Consider the following 20,886-nt stretch of genomic DNA (forward strand, 5'->3'; position numbering starts at 1 on the left):
GGGAAACAACAGCATCAACAACAGACAACATGCACCAAAAGATCGAGGCTTTCAATGATCCATTTCAAGTATCTTGGCTGTACTTCCTTTGAAATCAGGAGAAAACTGTTGGGAAGCAGACTGGGAGAAGGAGACACAGCCTGTTTGATCAGGAAATCACTGTTTCCTTGAAGACTTGCCACAAAAGAGATAATCTATCCATATTGTAGGAGATGTGTCCTTAGAGCCCATCACTCACTGGTGGAGGCAAGAGGCATCACACAAGGTGAGATCAGACTACTGAAAAACAGGAAAACCCTTCAGGTAAAATCTGCAGAGTTAAAACCCTGTGTATAGTTAAGCACAAGGACACACACAGTGCTGGGAGCTCCAACCTGGCACAAACACCTGGCGGAAGGATCATATACAGACATTGCTCAACTAACCAACTAACTAACTAACCAACTAACCAACCATCATGGCATCCATGCCCACAGAGGAGCAGCAGCCAGGGCTGTTTGGGATCAGGACAGTTTCTCAGTCCCTCAGCTCCCCTGCTGCACTTCTGCTCCTTGGTGATGTCACCTCTCTGAACTGGGGGAAAAATGGGCACAACCACGTCCACTAAATGGGCTGGAAAGACCAAAACCATGCCCAGAGCAGCCAGGCCAATGAATGCACTCTCATTATTGCCTGTCCCTCACCAAGTGCCATGAATGTGAGCAATGGAGCATCACAGAGAGGACCAGCAGCCCACCTGCTGTGTGGCACCTCATGCAGGGATGTGCCAGGAGCAGCACCCCCAAACACCAGTGCCTGCTTTCAAGCCACCCTTCCCAAAGGCTTTCTAAAAGCTGATTTAGTCTTGCCTTCCAGATTTCCCCAGTCCTTTCCCCATCCAGGGTTTGCCTCCCTCCTCACAGCTCTTCACCCCAGGGATGCCTGTTCAGGTGGAGTGATAATGAAATCAGGTAATTCCATTAGAGAATTAAAACAGTCAAAAAGACTCTCTTAGTGAAAAAGGAGGAAATTGAGGGAAGGAAAAGGGAGACAGGAAGGTAGCAGTTGAATTAAAAGATCAATACTGTAACTGACTTTGTTCTACTTAGGCAAGTGTTTAAGGGGGGAAATCCTTGGGGATGTTTCAGGCTCTGGCCTTGCTGGTGTTGGATGTTGCCAGAGGGTGCAGGAGCCCCAGAGCTCCTGACCTGGCAGGGCAGGAGGGGAGTGGTGATGCCAAATCACAGACTGGCTGTGGGTAAATCTTACAGAGGCACAAACCTCTCACTCTCCATTAAGCTACTTATCAGAGGATGTAAAAAATCCCAAATTCCACACAAGAACTGACCTTCAACTTGAAATAAAGGTCTCATTACAACTGCAAGATCCCACTGAAACAGTTCTGTGGGATCTCAGAACAGGAGTGTGAGTGTCTGACCCTCCTTACCTCACCTCTGCCCAGGAAGGGCCATGAACTCCAGATTTTGGCCTTCCTGGCAGGACTGGGCAAGTTCAGCAGAGAATAAGGAACAGGACTGCAAAAAGCACCTGATGCAGGAGTGACACTGGGATTCATAGGGACCAGTAAAATCACAACAGAGGTGTCAAAATGACTGAGAAAAGGAAGAAAACATCCTGTGAATGTTCTGGTCAGCTTAGAGTTAAAGAGAGAAACTGGTCAAAAGCCACTGCCAATAAAGAGAAAACAAATCTGTAATTTCATGCAAATTTAATAAGCATATGCTCCAGACTACTTCATACCAGGTCCTGAATTATGTAAACCTGCATCATCCAGCCCACAGCTCTGCCTCTGCTGCACAGCCCCTTCCCAGCAGCTCAGACACACGGGGGAAACCCAGGGAACTTCACTGCCTGGGGACGGCTGGGAGCCAACGAAGGAGATGTCCCTCGGGAGACAGAGGGGGAGCAAAGTCTGACATCCTTCCAAGGAGGCAATCCCAGCCTGAGCCCAACCCACAGGTTCTGTACAGGGATCAGAGCTCACAGGGTCGCTGATGCTTTCACACCAGCTCAGCTCCAAGAATTCCAGTCAGGAGGATGCACAAAAAACACTCCCCCACTTGAGTCCCCAAGCACAGAGCAGCAAAATGCTGTGGAACACCTTCCCCCTGCCCACCAGCCCCTCTGCTCAGCTCTGCAGTGCCAGGGCCCAGGTTCCACTGACAAATGGAGGGAAATTGGGACCTACAGAGCAGTAACTCCTGCTCATAAAACCCCCACGAGCTGCTGCATCTCCATAAAGCATCTCCCTGCAGCAGCACTCGCAATTCGCAGCCCATTACTCCTCCTTTCAGAGTCTGTTGACTCTTAAACTAAGGCAAGTTCCTCCCTTTGGAATGGCACAACATGCAGTGCTGCCAAGAAAGCTGAATTTACACCTCAACAACAGGAAAATTATTTGCTACTCACTGCCAGCACAAGCAAAGCCGAGCTCTGGCTGGGCTCTCACTACAGGGCTGCACCCAACGCAGGCAGGATTCTGCAGGGGGCAATATACGAGGGTCACGAGCAGAGAAATCCCACTTCAATATGATCAATTCCTTACCTAAATATTTTAAATGCAGAGCATGTGAGGAATCTCCAAAAGAAATTCCAAGTATTTCATTCTGGGCAATTAAAGTGGAGCAAAGTGCTGTGTCAGCTAAAGGCTGCCCCTTCCCACAGCGTTCCCTGGACATTCCCTGCCCACCCCTCTGTTCCAGGCACTGCCACCAGTCCCACTGATTATCTCCAACCATTCCCCAAACCACCAGGCTGCAGATTCCCAAACCAGGGCAGCAGCCAGTCCGAGGGAAGGTTTTCCCCTCCAGTCAGGCACTGCAGAGTCCTCCGTTTTCACTTTCACTGCCTTTTCTCCTTTCATTCTCAGCTGCTTAAGCAACCCCTTTGATCCCTGTAATTGAGCCTCTTTCCAGATTACCCTCAGGTTTAACCCCTTCCCTGCCCAGAGGAACTCAAGCCCCATGACCCAAGGGAGGGTCAGTGAAGAGCTGTCTTTGTTTTCTTTCCACTTTTTCACCAGCACCTCCATTATCTCTGCACGGAGCTGCAAGAACTCTGACTTGTTCAGAGAATTCTTTATCAAGAGAGACCGAGCCCCAGCTCTGTCATCTGCTCTCTCCCCAGAACACTCTTTATTTGAGAATGGCATGAGATGTCTGAATATTTGCTTAACTGCAGGATTTTGCAGATGAAACAACAGCTGAAGTGGTTTTACTCCCACAGCACACAAATTTATGTAGCTACACAATAATAAAGCAAAGTCTTAAATTTAATCAGAACAAGTACTTCAAGCAATGGCAAGCTGATAAATTATTTAAAAAGGGGCTCAATAAGACCTGGAAGGAAATATCCATCAGCTGTGCAGCCTGGGAGCTTCCAGAAACAAGGAATTTTCATGCTTTATCCCTCTTACAGCTTTTTTCAGTAAGCTGTTTGTATTTAACAAAAAGGCAGATGTTTGAACAACATCCTGCAGGCAGGAGCAGCCAAGGACTGGCAGCAAAGCCACAGGATGGTCACAGTGTCCATCACTGCCACAGTGCATTCCCAGGAACTGGCACCATTTGTGCATTCCCAACAGGGTATTAGTGACAGTGTAGGGAACCCACAGCCTGGAAATAGTGGCTATTTCAGAAGATTTTAATCATTTGGTCTTTTCTTCAGACTGCCTCATTTTCCCCAAATTGTCTTCCTTCCATCCATTCTGCCCCTTCTCCTCAGCCACTCCAAACCACTGAGAGACAGACAAAACTAGATGTATTAGTATTTATATGAAAGCTCTAGGAAATTCAATAATGCTCCTATTGTTTTATTGCACATAGCACATCAACTTCTCTTTATTACTGCAGAAAACTCAAGAGCCCTGTGGAGTGCAATAAAGCAGGACGTGTTTGGCTTTGCAATGTTCCAGGGGCTGGGATTTCCTGCAGGAACAGGAACTCCCAGCCAGCCCAGCTCCAGGGTTGCCTCCCCAGGCCCACGCAGGGAACCTGCCCCTTCTCACCTGTCCTCACCCTTAGTCCCAGGGACTCCCCTTGGAGCACCTTTGCACCAAGATGTTTTACTCTCCTCTTTAATTTCAGGCACTATTGGAATTTTCTGCCAAATTCATGGGCTGGTAGATTGAGATTTAAAAATTGTCAATGGACCACGAGGAAAAACGCCCAAGTAAATTCTCTTGTCTTAAATATATATTAATATCTACCATAAATGCTTCAAGACAAGTCCTTCTGATAGAAATACACTTACAACCACTCCAGAACAAAGCACTTGGCAGACCATGATGCACAGACTGAGGCAGGCAAAGGTCTCACCAGGAGAACAGCCCCACAATACTCACCCTTGGCTGCCAGTTCTCGTACTGTTTCTGCAGGTTTGCCCCGATGGTTTCCAGAGCCTTCTGAGGGCCCATGGACAGAGGATCTGGGAACAGAACACAACACAACGTTTCTGAGCCCACCTGAGCCCCTCAGGTCAGGGATATCTTCAGGCAGGTTCCTTCCATGACCAGTTTCAAACTCATAAACGTGACATTCCTCATGGAATTTACATGGGGGCAACACCCAAAAATTATGCCCAAATTCTTCACTCCAACACAAATCCAGTTCCATTACAGACTGTTAAAGCTGGAAGATTTCTCTCATTAAAGTACTAACCACAATTTTTCTTTTTGAAGGACAGGAGAGGCTTTATATCTGTTTCTTTTCATACTGAAAAAAGGTTTCTACTGTAAACAATGACAAAAATTTGAATTGGTTAAATATTTGATGAGAAACATTTTCTCTTGATGGATGAAAAAAATCCTGCTCCATTTACTTCTTTTGCTTCCTGCTTCACAGATTATGTGCCATTTGTAATACTTAAGAAGTTAATTTTATCACTAGATAATTACCACCATCCATACATAGCAATGCAATTCCAGCCTATGTGCTTTATTCAAACACCATGAATGTAGAATTACACCATTAACAAGCTTTAAAAAAACCCTCAGAGCTAATATTTCACTATTTAATATTTCACTATTTAATATTTCACTATTTAATATTTCACTATTTAATATTAATTATTTTAAAAGCATTTAACCAAATCAATGAAGGGTTTTGGGTTTTTTTACAAATATTCTACTTTTGTTAGAAACAAAATATAATAAAGTGGGATGAAAGCAGGATTGTATGAGTTACTTTTCTCTAGTGAATAAAGGCTGGGATCTTATTTAACTTCTAGTAGTAAGAAGGGGAGAGGCTGAGGGAGCTGGGGGTGTTTAGCCTGGAGAAGAGGAGGCTCAGAGGTGACCTCAGCACTGTCTGGAACTCCCTGAAGGGAAGTTCTGGCCAGGTGGGGGTTGGTCTCTTCTCCCAGGCACTCAGCAATAGGACAAGGGGGCACGATGGGCTCAAGCTCTGCCAGGGGAAATTGAAGTTGGAGAGCAGAAAAAAATTCTTTGCAGAGAGAGTGCTCAGGCATTGGAATGGGCTGCCCAGAGAGGGGGTGGATTCCCCATCCCTGGAGGTTTTTAAACTGAGATTGGCCGTGGCACTGAGTGCCATGATCTGGTAAAGGGACTGGAGTTGGACCAAGGGTTGGACTTGATGATCTTGGAGGTCTTTTCCAACCCAATCCATTCTATGATTCTGTTTTTAAAACCAGTCCCACACCTCCCTAGACATCATTACACACCCCATTCCCTCCCCTGGGGCTGCTGTAAGGGAAAACATCCGATATTGCTGCAATTACCTTTTTCAGAAATTTCAAGCTGGCTGGAAATGGAAGGAGCCCTTGTGTACATACACAGACTGAAAGTTTAATTACAAAACTGCATTCAAAATTCCCTTTGCCAATGATAGGCACTAATGACTTTACTTAAATGATCCTGCAATGCTCCTCATTCTCTCTGGTCTCAGGGCTGTTCTCTCCCCTGCACTGATGTATCTGCTCCTGCCTGCTCAGGGCTTTGCAACTGCTTTAAAGTCATCAGTGTTTTTAGGTTAAAAACCTGAGATGCTGTGATTCATAAAAGCAGGTAAAGCAAGGTTAGAAACAAGATCTTCTCAAAGTGTTTTAAGAAACTCTGTTTGTACAGTGATTAATTTGCTCCTGGGCCTGTCTCAGCCCTGGAGTTGAGGATCACAGTGCCTGGTGCGGTACGTGCCAGAGGCTGGACATTCCCAATTCCTAAATAAAAACCAAACCTCTGAGAAAGGTGTCACACACAGGACATTTGCTTCTAATATTACTTCAGATTGTCTCATCCTGATAATCACTTTTTTCCCCAAAACCAAGGGAACTTCTCATTTCTTCACAAAAAAACCAGGAATTTAGCCCAGTGCTGCAGCAAACCAGCAAGGCCAGGTGTTGGAACTGCTGGCACGACATCCTTGAGAATAATTCCAGGTCTTCTGAATTCATGTTTCCAGTTAAAACAGCCACCCCAACATGCAGCAAAGTCCTTGCATTTTACAACTTCCCTGCTCTGCTGTGTGAGGCAGCAAAGGGGGATTTGAAGCTTTGCTCATCCCAGCACTCTGAAGACAGAACTGCTGAGAGATTTCCTCAGATATTTATAAATCCACAACAATTAAAAGCAGCTCATTAGCAGCTGGTTCTCTCTGTGGAATCTCCTTTCAGAACAAAGCAGGACATGACCTGTGGCAGCAGCTGGGGCTGACTCTTCAGTGACCCACAGAGGGAGAAATCAGACCCCAGATTGCCTTTTGCTCACCCCACTTTGAAGCTCAGGAAATTCCCAACTTTGAGATGGCCTTCTGTGGCTCAGCATTTGTGAGACTCAGAGCCAGGTGGAGCCTGAAGCCCCCCAGACTCACCGATCCAGCACTCCAGGCGGGCACAGGGAGTTGTTTTCACCACATCAGGAGGGTCCACGCCGACATTCAGACACAGAACTAAGGCCACACTTACAGTCTTCATCTGCAAAGACAGGCAAGAACACACCCACTTAGTGCAGGAAAACCACCAATTTTCACTGAGGTTTAAATTTTACCACTCCCAGAACTTTTGAAGGGTTTCAACCAACCTCATTTACCTGCTCTTTTCACACAGACTATTTTAAGCAAGGCCTGACTGATTAAATTTTTCATCTTCTTTATTAGAACAGTACTTAGACCCTATGTTACTATTTTTATTATTATTTCCAGAGCTCATTCTTCTCTTTCTGAACATGGAAATAGATAACAGTGAACTTGTGCTACTCATCTTAAATTAGCCATTGTCCAGCTGAAACACATTATTAAAACATGAGGAAATGCTATTCAGGGTCTCTGATCAATATTATAATGTAGCAGTGCATGATCTCTAATATTAAAACTATTACAATGGAAAAAACCCAAGTGACAAACCAAACCTTAAAAAACCCCAAGCAAACAAACACACATCAAAGCAAACACATTAGGTCAATTTTTATTTTGTTTTCTGCACATGTGAGTTATCCTGGAGAGCCTCATTAGGAGAACTCCTGGCCTGGCTCCCTCCTGGCTCCAGCATCACCTGGCACTGCCCAGGCAGCACATGGGGCTGTGCCACGTGGGCACCACGACCACAACAAACCCAAACCCACCAAACCTCTCCTGGGGCCAAAAACCTGAGTTAAAACAATGACTGAAACACTGCTTGAAAACTACTATTTCACATCTTTATAGTCTTTCCTACACTCCCTCCTCCCAACACTTAAAGCAGGGAAGGAAAACAAAGGCAGTGCTGTGGCTCCCAGTAATTCCATCAGGCATTCAGTGCCAGTCTGCAGCAAGGCCACCCACAACCCTGCTCACTGCAATTCACACAGGAGGGAAAAAACCTCCAAAATTTCACACTTGGAGAAACCCTAGAGACACACAAATGTATAATTTATAAGGAAACTGGAGCAGCCAGACCCTGTTCACACCACAGAGCAGGGACAGGCTCTATACCAGGACAGAAATCCTGCAGCATTTCCTCACTCCCATGGCCATGATGGGGAACAGAGTAAGAAATCAGCAGGAAATGTGGTTCTTGGCTTCATCCCAAACTATGTCATTGCTAGCAAACCCTGCAATCATGCAGGAGCTCCTCGTGCCCAGGAGGGACTGAGGAGGAAGCAGCACTTTGAGGCACAGAGGTGAAAACAGGAGTCTGAGCAGGGATGCCTGACCAGGATAGAATCACAGAATGGATTGGGTTGGAAAAGACCTCCGAGATCATCAAGTCCAACCCTTAGTCCAACTCCAGTCCCTTTACCAGATCATGGCACTCAGTGCCACGGCCAAGCTCAGTTTAAAAACCTCCAGGGATGGGGAATCCACCCCCTCTGTGGGCAGCCCATTCCAATGCCTGAGCACTCTCTCTGGAAAGAATTTTTTTCTGCTCTCCAACTTCAATTTCCCCTGGCAGAGCTTGAGCCCATTGTGCCCCCTTGTCCTATTGCTGAGTGCCTGGGAGAAGAGACCAACCCCCACCTGGCCAGAACTTCCCTTCAGGATGTCCCCAGGGTGCCCAGAGAGCTGCACATGGATGGGGTGGAATGTCCACAGCTGGTGTTCAGCACTAAGAGCACCTGCACTTGGGTAGTCCATCAAAATTCAGAACAATCTGTAGTAGAAGTGGAGTTACAGCAACACGAGGGGCAGCTGCAAGGGCAGCCCGGCCCTCCAGACCCTGCACTCCCACGGGGCGTTACGGACCACCCAAACTGCCCCCTCCAGACACACCTGGCCCTGACACAACTCCTGGCACTGTCCTGCCCACAGGACATCCTTCCAGCACAGTCCAGCCACTGCCAGCTCACACAGCCCCAGAAACCCACAGGGTGTGGAAGGGCACAAACTGTCACCACATGCTGACAGACACACTAAAACCCTGAGGAAACACAGAAAACTACAGACAAAATAACTTACGAGGTGTGGAAACATATAAATCATTCTTCCAAGAGAAAGTATCCTGCCACCCAATCTTCTCCATCTCATGTATTTATTGTTTGCCATTTGCAGTCTAATACTGACTTATTTTTCAATATTTTGCTGGTAATGTCTGATGGGTGACTTATGCTGAACAGGCTGATATTCATCTTCCATTCCCAAGTTCAGGGTTTTAAATAAGCACCTCTCCCAGAAAACTGACAGCAAAACCCTAATGAAAGGAACAGGAACTGATCCCAGAGACAAATGGGGTGATTTCCCCACTGCCACCTCCCCCCAAAAGTCTCCAACTCCACCAGGACTCATCCTGCAAACAACAAGTACATTCCTCAGGGAGAATTACAGCTCCCTCCTCTGCCCTCCCACTGCTCCTCCACATCCATCGCCGGAGGGGAATTACAGAATGGGCTGGGTTGGAAGGGACCTGAAAGACCATCTCGTTCCACCCCTGCCCTGGGCAGGGACACCTCCCACTGCAGGATCCCTGTCCAGCCTGGCCCAATATCCCATCGGACCTGCCCTCTGGCAGTCTGAAGCCATTCCCCCTTTTTCTATCACTCCAAGCCCTTATCAATATTCTCTCTCCCTGTTTCTTGCAGGCTCCCTCGAGGTATTGAAAGGCCACAGTGAGGTCACACCAAAACCTTCCCTTCCCCAGGCTGGACAATCCCAACTCTCCATCCTTTGTTCCCAGCAGAGCTGCTCCATCCTCGGACCATCCTGGTGCCTCCTCTGGCCACTCCAGCAGCTCCATGTGCTCCTCCCTGTGCTGGGGCAGCTCTGCAGGATCTCAGGGGGCTCAGAACTGCCCCTGGCACAGCCCGGTATCAGCTGCTGGTCCCTCTAACCCTCTGTGCCATCCCTGGGGGTCACGGCCCAGCCAGAGGGGCAGGAAGCACAGCAGGGCACAAACCCAGCAGGGCACAAACCCAGCTCTCCATCCTTTGCTCCCAGCAGAGCTGCTCCATCCTCTGCCCATCCCCATGTGCTCCCTGTGCTGGTGCAGCTCTGCAGGGGGGTCTCACCTGGGGGGCAGAATCACCCCTGCCCTGCTGCCCACACTGTGGGATCAGCCCCAGGTGGTTCTGGGTGACAGTGCAGACAAAACCCCAAAAACCCCAATGATGCTTTTCAGATTTCTAAACTCTTTTGGAACACACCAGAAACTTCACTGCATGTTTAAATCTTCTTACTACAAGAAGTATGAGGACCTTCTCATCCATCATTAAGACAGTGGAAATTTTCTTTTCACCATTTTTAGGGTATAACACCCAGAATATATTTCAATGGATTTTTGTTAGAATTAAAAAATGAAGCAGAAGAATGTTTGGCAAGCTGGTAACAAAAGCAATATTCCAAAATGCTTTCTTAGCAAAGGCTCAGGATCAGCTCTGACTGTGGGCTCTGTGCTGGGGAGTGTAGTTTGTATGTAAAAAAAGGGATACAATTCCCAAACTTGTATTGCACCCAATTTAAAATGGTTTAATAACTCTGGGTCAGAACCTGCAATAGCTGAACTGCAAAATCCACTCAGTCAAAATGCTCTTCCTGAGAAGCAAAGGTATTTAATCCATCCCCAAACCCATTGAAATGGGAGGCAGGGAGCAGAGGGAGTTCTGCATCTGCTCCGAAAAGCACATGTTTATCAAAGCATCTGACATCAAAATTTACATCTTATACTGAAGATCAGAGAACTTGTAAAATATTCCTAACTCTCCTCTTATTTCATTTAGAGCCCATACTGATCTGCAGGTGAGCAGAGTGAAATTTCTGCAGTTATTTCAAGCCAGAAAAAACATTATGTTATCTTCCTAAGGACAGGTTTGACTGAAAATGTGAAGTTTTATCATCACAGGGAGCCCACCTGATCCTACTGGAGCATCCCTGAAAGTTATTCCAGTCCAAAACACCCAATTTCAGCAGTGCTGGATTTGTTACAGCCTGAGTAAAGATAGTTCAGTAACTTCTAGTTCAAGCAGTATCAAGAACAAGTCAATGCATTTACGAGAAATTTTGCATTTTGTGGTACTCTTCAGACTGGACATTTTAAAACCCATAAATATTTTATTTCTTCCCTGCAATTTGCAAGCTGAAAACTTTCTCTTAAACATTACCCAGAAGAACACTCAAGTGTTAGAAACCTGTCTGGGTTTATGTCAATAAATTCAAATTGCTTCTGCAAGTTAATATAAACACAAGATTAAGTCAGCATTAAACATGAAATATATGCTGCTATGTTATTTTACAGAGTTGAGGGTGAAGTTATCAACATTAAATACAAACACTGAGACAGATTTCCAGATTCCAAATTCTCCCATCAGTCTCACTTGGAAATCTTCACTGGCCAGGAGCCTTAATCCCTAGTTGTACAGGGAGTTCATTCCCTTCCTAAAGACTTTTTCAGGACAAATTTACATGGATTTAATACAGATAAACCCAGAGAGGTGTTTCACAGGTAACTCCAGGATGTCGGTCCTTTGGTCCTTGCTCCAGCAAGGAAGTCTCCCCTATCAGGGACAGCAGCTTTGGCAACACAAAACATGGTTCTCTCTTTGCAGTTCCAGTCCCAGTTTGCTCTGCAGCACCAGAAAATCATGTTTGCTGTTCCCTGATCTTTCCCATTTTGGGCTCCCAGCCAAGAGGTGACAAGTGAGGACAATCTGCCCACCCAGGCACCGTTCCCAGGGCTCTGGCACCACACACAGCTGAGGATTGCAGGAAAAGGCTGAAGGTATTGAACAGGCACACAAACCCCTGACCTGCCTGGTCCTCTCAGTCACAGAACTGCACACAAAGCCAGTGAAAGTGCTGAAGGAGGGACTCAGAGCACACCCCACACGGACACAGCTTCCCCAGCCCAGGGAACACACACTGCAGCTGCCCCTCCAGCTCAGCTCCACCATTTGCAAGGTAAAACATCTAAAAAATGAGAGCTTTCAGTTTCAATTAAATTCTTTTAATGTAAAGTTTAAGATAAACAAATTGTTATGGAAAAAAAAAGTCTCTGTGTGCTTCTCCACAGCAATAAAAATAGTAGAATGCAAAAAAATCCTTCCAAATGACATTAATAATTCAACAGCTCTGCAGGTTGTCTTCAGCCATCTGGAGCCCAACCGGTGGCTCCTGGTGTGCCAGCCTGCTCTAGATTCCTAGATCAGCTCCTCCTGAGGGTTTGTTTTCCTTCTCTAACCTCTGTGCTCAGCACTAACACTCTGGATTCTCTTCAGAGGTTTATGATGTCCAACATGTTCGTTTGCCCAGCGAATGCTGCTCCTACACCTGGTGGATGTGCCAGCAGTGACACAGCTCCTGGTGACACACCCCCTGAACTGCTGCCTTCACTATTTGCTTTGTAAGCCCTCCTTAAGCTCATGGCTGAGTCACTGTGGTCAGTCACTACCCCAGATAAGCAGAGACACTTCCTCTCTCCCTGCCCTGGAACACTGTGCACCTCCTTGGTCTGACAGGGAGTGACATCCACGCACACTATGTGGCCTGGGGACCTCAGCTCCAAAGGTGCTCTCAGAAAAGAAAGGTGATCATGTCTGACCGACTGCTTTTAAGATTAAAAACCAAAGATTCAACCAGGTTGATCCCCTGTCACAGCAAAGCAGCCACTGCCTTCAAACCACCCTCAGATGCAGAGAAACAAATTGGTGTTTCCTTGTCCCTGCCAATCATCTCTTAAAAATAATGAAAAATAATAGAAAGCAAATCTTTTGCTTCTATCATCTTTCTTTATACAACATGCAAAAGAACCAGTAGGCATTTTCTAGATGTTATTTTCCATTTGATCTCTGACAACAGGTTTTCCCCTCACCTCAGCCCAGCTCTGCATTTGTACCAGCTCCTCTCCAGTGCATTCCCACTCCTGTCTAGCACTGCCCTGAACAGGTGTCGCTCTTCCAGGCACTGACTGGCTCCAGCTTCAGATCTTCCTTGCAAACTATTCCTTCAAATCATTCCTAGACGGCACTCTCAGATCTTTCAAGAGTCAGTCACGCCGGATACGCTCGGGCGTTTGATCAGGAGCTGCTGTCTCGTTCCAGTGCAATCCCTGAGCCAACTGATCCACATTCCAACAACTTCTTACAGAGGGAATTTTCCTGAGCTCACAGGAGCAAGAGGCAGAAAATGATCAGGGCGAGATCAAGTCCATAAATTCAAGTGAAGTGTCAGCAACACAGAGAAGGAGATGCACATGGTACAGGACTCTGTCCTGCTTCCCACGGCTCAACCACAGGATCCCTCCAGGGGCTTTGAACTCCTTCCCACTGCTGTGCCATGGAGAAAAGGGAGAGGTCCCTGAGGGAGCAAACCACGATGCAGCCTGTGCTCCTGCCTGAGGATACAGGGAAGGAAAGCAGAGGGACATCCAGGAACACAGGGCTCCATTCAGGCATGTAGAGGGATGCTCTGCCCCAAGCCATGGCTGTTCCCACAGTAATTGCACTAATTACACCTCCACTCCCAGCCCCTACCCAACAAGAGCTGCTCTGGCTACAGGCCATGCTGCCACAGCACAGCAAGGATAAATCAATAAATACAAATACGGAAATAAAAACACTAGTGAGGGTGTCACTGGCAGAACAACTGGGACAAGAAGGTAAAAAGCAGTTCTTCAGACCCCGAGCCCCATTGTCACCCCTTGCACCCACCCCACCCCTTGGCTTTGCATTAAAGGATGTCATTAACACAGACCCAGCTTTAAGTATTTCATCAGATAATTCATTGAAAGGTGCACCTGCAGTACATTCTTTAGAGAAGAAAGAGGAACAAGACACACGTCATGGGTTTATCAAATCTACTGGCAATGCCAGTTAAAGCCACAAGTCCCAGAAGGATCAATAACCCCCCTCGGTCACCCAGGGCCTCACCACACCAACAGTCACCTCTGGAAGCGGCCAAGGGTGAGGATCAGCCCAGCAGCAGCCAATTAACACAACAGCTCAGAGAGACAAACACAGCCAACCCCCCAAACCTCCCAGAAAACCAACACAACCCACAGAGCCAGGACTGAGACGCCGAGGCAGCCGCTGCCCTCAGGTTGCTCTGAGCACAGACAGGCAGGGCGAGAAACAGAAACAGCAGAGAAGCACTAACGAAGCATTTCTGAAAGGTCCACACAACCTTCAGTGTCCCAGCTACCAAAATACAGGACAGGACAAGCAGGGGTGGTTGGCAGCAGGGAGGTTTCCCAGCTGTCACCAAGACCGACCTCGGTGACATCTGCCACGCTTGGGAAAGGAGAGGAGAAGCCTCACAGAGTGACACATTTAATTAGTGTGTGCAATCTGCAACTCATCCGTGTGTATCTTTCAAGGGGTATTTTTTTCACTGCTATTCATGGGCCTTTCAAATTTCTCCACACATGCTGGGGGGTAGGGGGCAACCACTCACCAAAACAGCAATAACTGCCTGAGCCCTCTGCAAATCCCACCTGCTGAGCAGCACCAGCCCCCAAAACCACCCCAGTCAGAAAAAAAAGGAGCAGGTTATATACAGGTGGATTTCTCTCACTGCATTTTCCAAAGGAGAAACACAAGATATAGCTCTTTTCTGACATTCCATTTACTAATGGAGTTCATTTTACAGAACTCAGCTGTAGGGAGAATATTCATAGGATGAGAAAGAGAGTGACTGAGCTGAAGATCTCAGTGTTTCCTGCTGGTGTGTAAAGGTCAGATCTTTCTCTTTCCAAGTTCATGCCCAGTTGTACTCTCAGAGCTGTTAATCAAAGTCCCCTTTGCTCAGACATAAAACATGTGTGGACACAGAGCAGCCTCCCACCCCCCTCAATCAATACCCAGCACTTCAAACTGATCCCTGTCCCAGAGGAGGGAACACACAAATCCAGCAGTGAGGTGACCCAGCTCATCACTGACGGCTCGAGGAGGGGCTGGAATTTAGTTTGGTTTGGTTTGACAGACATTTGTCAGGCAGCAGCAGCCTCTGCTCCCACACAGTTCCCACACCTCACTGGGCTGCCATCACCACTGGCAGGAACTACTGAACCAGGATGGGCTTCAACCCCCATCCCACAAGAGAGACCACACCACCAGCAGCTCCCAGAGCAGCTGAGGGAGCTGGGAGGGCCCAGTCTGGAGCAAAGGAGGCTCAGGGGGGACCTTCTGGCTCTGCAATCCCTGCCAGGAGGGGGGAGCCAGAGGGGTCGGGCTCTGCTCCAGGAACAGGGACAGGATGAGAGGAAATGGCCTCAAGTTGTGCCAGGGGAGGTTTAGATTGGATATCAGCAAAAAAAAAAGTCACAGAGAGCTGTAAAGCACTGGCAGAGGCTGCCCAGGACAGGAGTGGAATCACCATCCCTGAAGTGATCAAAAACACATGGATGTGGCACTTGAGGACGTGGTTTGGTGGTCCATGGTGGTGCTGCTGGTTGATGGGTGGACTCAATGAGCTTAAAGGTCTTTTCCAACCTTAGTAATTCCATGATTCTGTGATCTCAGCTCATAAGAAACACTAAACCAGCCTTAGCAGAGAGGGGCAGATGAGCCTTCAGCACTCCAGGATTAACCAGCAGCTCAGACATGCCCTTTCAGTGCCTGGAAAGGTTCTGTCCATTGAAACTATGACCTCAAGCTGAAATGATGTGCCCAAACCTCCACCATGACCCTTCAGGAGTTCCCTTCCACACATGGAACATCAGAATCACAGAACCCCAAACTGGTGTGGGTTGGAAGGGATCTCAAAGCTCATCCCATCCCAGCCCCTGCCAGGGGCAGGGACACCTCCCACTATCCCAGGGTGCTCCAAGCCCTGTCCAGCCTGGCCTTGGACACTTCCAGGGATTTACTGTGCAGGCAGGTAAACCCTGCTTGTCTGAATTAAGCACATTTGTATGCAGTCCTGCTTTAATCTGCATTTCCAGAGAAACCTAATTGTGTATTCCTCTTCTCATAAAAACAGGATTTAATTCTCACACAGCAAATTATGAGGCAGCAGGAAAAAAATGTTGAAGTAAAACTATTACAATCAGCTTTGTTGTCCTTTGCTTATCTTAGAAATCAATATAAATACAGTAATTCTTAATTTAAATATTCTGAATTTAATAGCAACTTGTCAGTAAAACCTGGTGTACTTGGGAGTCTTTTCATTTAAATCAAGTTACATGCTTTGGTTGCTACCGAGGCTGAGATTTAATTCAATACACAAAGCATAATTCCAACCCTCTTGTGTTAAAAATATTCTTTAAATAAATAATAGATCAAAGCAGTGTCACTTTGATGGCATATGCAGTCCAAGGAAGGGGGAGAGGAAGGATTAAATGTTTCCAGAGCAGCCCTCCTGGAGAAGGGGCGGGGGACACCAGTGACTGCTCCGTTATTTTCTCCAGATTTACCTCTCATTTCTCTGCTGATTCGATTCTCCCACTTACCAGAGTTTTGTCTTCTAAAGAACCTTCAACTTCATAAAAACTCTGGGGGTTTTAGAGCAACAAAGCAGGATGAAAAGAAGAGTCAATCCATTCCCAAATCTGAGTGAATCATGTCCTATAACCACAGTGGATCTCGGATCACTCTGCAGGACTCCTCGATGAATGAGGCAAAACCTGCCCGTGGTTTCCGTGATTCACAAGGGAAATGACAGACCCACCTGGAACTGACACACACAGAGACTTGGGCTGGTTGACCTTTGAGAATTTCTTCATTTAGAGACAGGCCGGTGTGTTTAACAACAGAGGGCGGTTCCCACCCTGCGCTGTGACAATTTCACTTATCAAAGTCAAAACAATGGAAGGTGTTTTGGTTTTGTTTTGGCCTCCAGCTCGAGCTGCTCCCCCTGCTCCCTGAAGCAGGGAAAAGGAAAGGGAAAAAAAGGTGAAAGAAGCTGAGTCAAGTCAGTATATATATATATATATATGTGTGTGTGTGTGTGTGTGTGTATTTTCTAAATACTTACAATTATATGTATACAATTTCCACCCACAGTAGGAGAAAGGGAAAGGGGAGGGGAAAAGGGAAAGGGAAATCTGGGGGTAACAAGAAGAGACAGAACAAAAAAAACCAATGGGTACAGAAGAACACTCCTGCCCACCCACTGAGTAAACCAGTACAACACAATCTTACTACTCCTCTTAGAAGCAAACGAGCTTTTCCCTCTCACACAGAGGGGGGTCTCACTCGGTGTTTCTCCAATCTCCTGCGTGGCTCTGATAAGGACTGAGCAGCAGTGGCAGTGAACCCTCTGCCCTCTTCCTTCACTGGAACCCACAGTGGGACCAAACCCCTCATCTCCCCCTTTCTTATCCCGTGGGAGGGCAAAATAAATGGGTGAGGAATACTTAGGAGACAAGTTTCTCTTTAGTTACACCTGGTTACCAGGCAAGGCTTGGGCTAAACCATTACAGAAGGTTCTCCACACTCCGTGCCCAGCCAGGGGGACGATCCCTTCCCACAGCACCCCAAAGACAAGAACACACCCAACGTCCATTGGCCCTGGCTCATGGAAAAGTGGGGAAGAGACAAAGGAATGGGAATGGGACAGACCCTCAGCCATGCTGGGAGCAGAGGGAAGGGGTACACACTGGGTTTGGTAGGAGGAGCAGCCCCAGCCCAACAGCAGGAGCCATGACACTGACACAGCATTCGCTGCCTGGAGGCAGGAAAAGGGAAAGAGAGGACACCTCTGAGGACAGCTAAAACAAGAAATAATTAATTTATGATGCCAGAGAGCATAACAAAACAGTTCAGTGAGATCAGCAAAAGAAACAAGCCGAGGGGAATCAGCAGCAGGTGAGTTTGCTCACTGCCAGCACAGGCTGCCAGCACTGCCCGTGTGCCCTCACTCCACTGCTCCACACAGAACTGCCACAAACTCCTGGGGCCTGGGCTTTATCCAGCTGCCTCATTCCCTGGACAACCTGTCACCATTTGCAGCTGGGCTGTGGGAAAACAGCAGCACGAGCAAGCTGCCTTCACCTCCTGCTCACAGACCACGAGTCAAAGCAGGTTACATTTTATAAACTCTTCTGCAGGATTAACCAAACTCGAGTCAGGTGGGGTAAATATTTAACAAACATCCCCATCCTCAGAGCCCTTCCTTCCCCAGATGAGGTTCTGTGTTTGTTATCTCACATCAAATGCTCAGCACGCAGCCAATGACAGCTAAGGAGGAGAATAAAAGACATGAAAAATAACTGCTAAGATTTAAAAGTAATGAGGTTGAGCATTCTCAAATCAGCTGCTGCTTCTCTCTCACGTGTCTTTATGTGCTTTCTCTATCCTTCCGTGCAGCTTTCCTAAACAAAAAGTAATTACAACAGCAAGTCTGTCCAAACAATCTCTGGTCCAGCTGCCCAGACACAAATGACACCAGAGCAGCACCACCGACTCTGCTATAAAGTTATTTGCCTAAAGCTGGCAGTGAAAACAGAAAAACTACAAATTCTGAATTTGCTTTTATCTTTTTCTTTTCCAAGAATGAGACTCGGTACCTCAGGGAGTGCCCCAGGGCTGACCTTGCTGAGACCCTCCCAGCAGCAGCCATGTCGTGACAAGCACAACAGCCACAGCTCAGCAGAGCCTGAGAGGAGGAACCTGCAGCTCCAGGGCAGTCAGGAGGCAGGAGCTGGGCTTGCTGATCCCTAAATGCTCTGCTCTCTTCATCAAAACAAATCTCTTTGGCCATAACAAGCAATGAAATGTTTAACACCAGCCCCAGAGAGGCTGCTGATCACAGAATCACAGAATATCCTGAGCTGGAAGGGACCCACAAGGATCAGGAAGTCCAGCTCAAGTCAAGGGCCCACACAGGGGATTGAACCCATGACCTTGGCATTATTACAGCCAAGTTTTAACCAAGTGAGGTGATCTCAGATCCCCCAGCCCACGCTGGTGCTGCTGCACAGCCCACTGATCACCCCACCCAGCCAAAGGCACTCCCAAATTAGAAAGAGCCAACTCTGCAGATCAGGAAATAAATGAACAGGAAGCTTCCCAGGAAGGCAGAGGGATCACTAAAATAGACAAGCAAGCTCATCACACCTCCACAGTCTCCTTCAGAAAAATCTCTTCTTTGCCAAAACCCTTTAGAGCAGAAAGAGCACAAATGTGCTGTCTGTGCCTCCCTTAAATCACACCCAAAATGCTCAATTCAACCCGGGAATGATCTGCCAAGCTGCATTCTCAGTACATGAGTCTCCTCAGGGAAAGGACTCTGGTTCAGCCAGAGCCTTCCCAGGACTCCTGAGAACTGTAACCACCCTCAGGGACCACTGAGACAGGGGCTGTGCCTGGCCAGAATGCCTCTGGAAAGAATTACAGCATGGAATTTCAACAAGTTATTCCACAGTATTACAAGAGGGGTCACAGATGTAACAGAAACTGCGTCACCACAAAGATTCATAAATATTTACAAACACAAAGTTATGAGCAAAACAACTTTGGGAATCCTGTAATCCAAAGTGGATTTCAAGAGCTGGATGAGCGGAAATGATCATCCATGACATTTCTGAGGTTCTTTGTTTGCTTTTTACTTAAATATTGAGACACAGATGCAACAGAGGACTCCAGACTCCCAGCTGGGATCACTCTTTGTCACTCTTGAGGGGGTCAATTTAACACACAGATCCCCAGGCACAGGGAAGATCCCACTGTAACACAGAAGCTTCATCTAGTAAGAATTTCCTGCCTCCAAATTCCCATAATCTCAGTTTCCACACATACCCTCTTTCATTTTATATTCCACATAATGTGCTGGTGGCAAACTCCAAACCCACAAAGCTTCTGCACCTTCAGGTCCACAGAGCTGAAACTCCTCCAGATCTGCCCCTGGAGCCTCCCCAGCCACTGTGGGCTCAGAGCTCCTCACAACTCCTCACTGTTATTGCCATCCCCCAAAAACACAAGATACTCAGATTTCCTGGAAACTGAGCTGCTGTCGGAGCGCAGCACAAGGAGCATCAATTCCCATCTGCATGTTTGCTTTCCCTAACTCCACACGACTGAGACACAAACTGGGATCACCACGCAGTGTTCCATCTGCAAACACAGCTCTGCTGCGGTCCAGCGGCGCTCTGAGCTCTGCCTGCCCCCTCTGCAGCCCCTCCCCACGGAGCTGCTCCGACCCCCCCGTGCCCCGGGGCATTACCCGGTCCTTCATCCTCCAGCTCTGCGCCAAAGACTTGGAGCCTTCGATCTTCTCGCAGTGCCTTTTCTTCATGAAGGCCAGGGGCAAGTTCCAGTCCGTCAGGTCGGACTCATCCTCCTCCCCGAGCCCCAGGAGAGGCGACTGCAGCATCTCGGACTCCATCGGCGGGGCCGGCGGGGCCGCCACGTGCGCGGCGCTGCCCAGCGCTGCCCCCAGCGGGGCCGGGGGTCGCTCCGCCGGCCGCGGGGCCGGGCCGAGGCTGGCGGGACGCGGCGCTCCGCAGGTACGGGCGGGCCCAGAGGTCGCAGCGCCGTCCCCTGGCGCAGACGGCGGCCCCGGCCGGGCTCGGCGGCGGCGCGGCCCGGGCAGCACCGAGGGGCCGGCGCCGGGCCCGGGGCCTCCCTCGCGCCTCTACCCCCGCGGGCCTCGCGCTCCCTGCGGCGGGCGCCGCGTCCGGCCCATCGCGGCCCCTGGCACTCCGGCGGGCCGAGAGCGGCTCGACGAGCTGCGCTGCGGGCGCGGCGAGAGCGGGTCGAGGCCCCGGGCCCGGCAAGCGCGGCCCGGCTCAGCACCGCGGCACGGGGGCGGCCATCTTGCCCGGCCCACAATGCCCTGCACTACGGAGCGCCGCGAGGGATATGCCGCGCCGCGCGGCCGCCGCGTTGCCATGGGGACCGCGCGTTGCCATGGGGACCGCGCATTGCCATGGGGACCGCGCGGGCTGGAGCGGGAGCGCAGAATCCCGGGATCACTGAGCTTGGGAAAGACCTCCGGGATCACGGAGCACACCCTGTGCCCGATGCCCACCTTGGAAAAGCCCTCCCAGCCCCTGGAGCCCACCCTGTGCCCGATGCCCACCTTGTCCCCCAGC

At 48.6% G+C, this 20,886-nt stretch overlaps 1 protein-coding gene across 5 annotated transcripts in view; it reads right to left on the reverse strand.

Annotated features, from left to right (window-relative positions):
• Positions 1 to 20,607, reverse strand: part of RPTOR (regulatory associated protein of MTOR complex 1) — a 107,213-nt gene extending 86,606 nt beyond the window's left edge. For all 5 annotated transcript variants that reach the window (XM_071573452.1, XM_071573451.1, XM_071573448.1 and 2 more), the window contains exons 1-3: positions 20,016 to 20,607; positions 6,825 to 6,927; positions 4,343 to 4,425 (exon numbers count right to left, since the gene is read on the reverse strand). In XM_071573452.1, the coding sequence (XP_071429553.1) occupies positions 4,343 to 4,425; positions 6,825 to 6,927; positions 20,016 to 20,177 (348 nt within the window). In that variant the 5' untranslated portion in view covers positions 20,178 to 20,607. The remainder of the gene's footprint in view (positions 1 to 4,342; positions 4,426 to 6,824; positions 6,928 to 20,015) is intronic.
• Positions 20,608 to 20,886: the final 279 nt, after the last annotated feature.

This window comes from Pithys albifrons, chromosome 19, assembly GCF_047495875.1.
Source record: "Pithys albifrons albifrons isolate INPA30051 chromosome 19, PitAlb_v1, whole genome shotgun sequence".
NCBI lineage: Eukaryota > Metazoa > Chordata > Aves > Passeriformes > Thamnophilidae > Pithys > Pithys albifrons.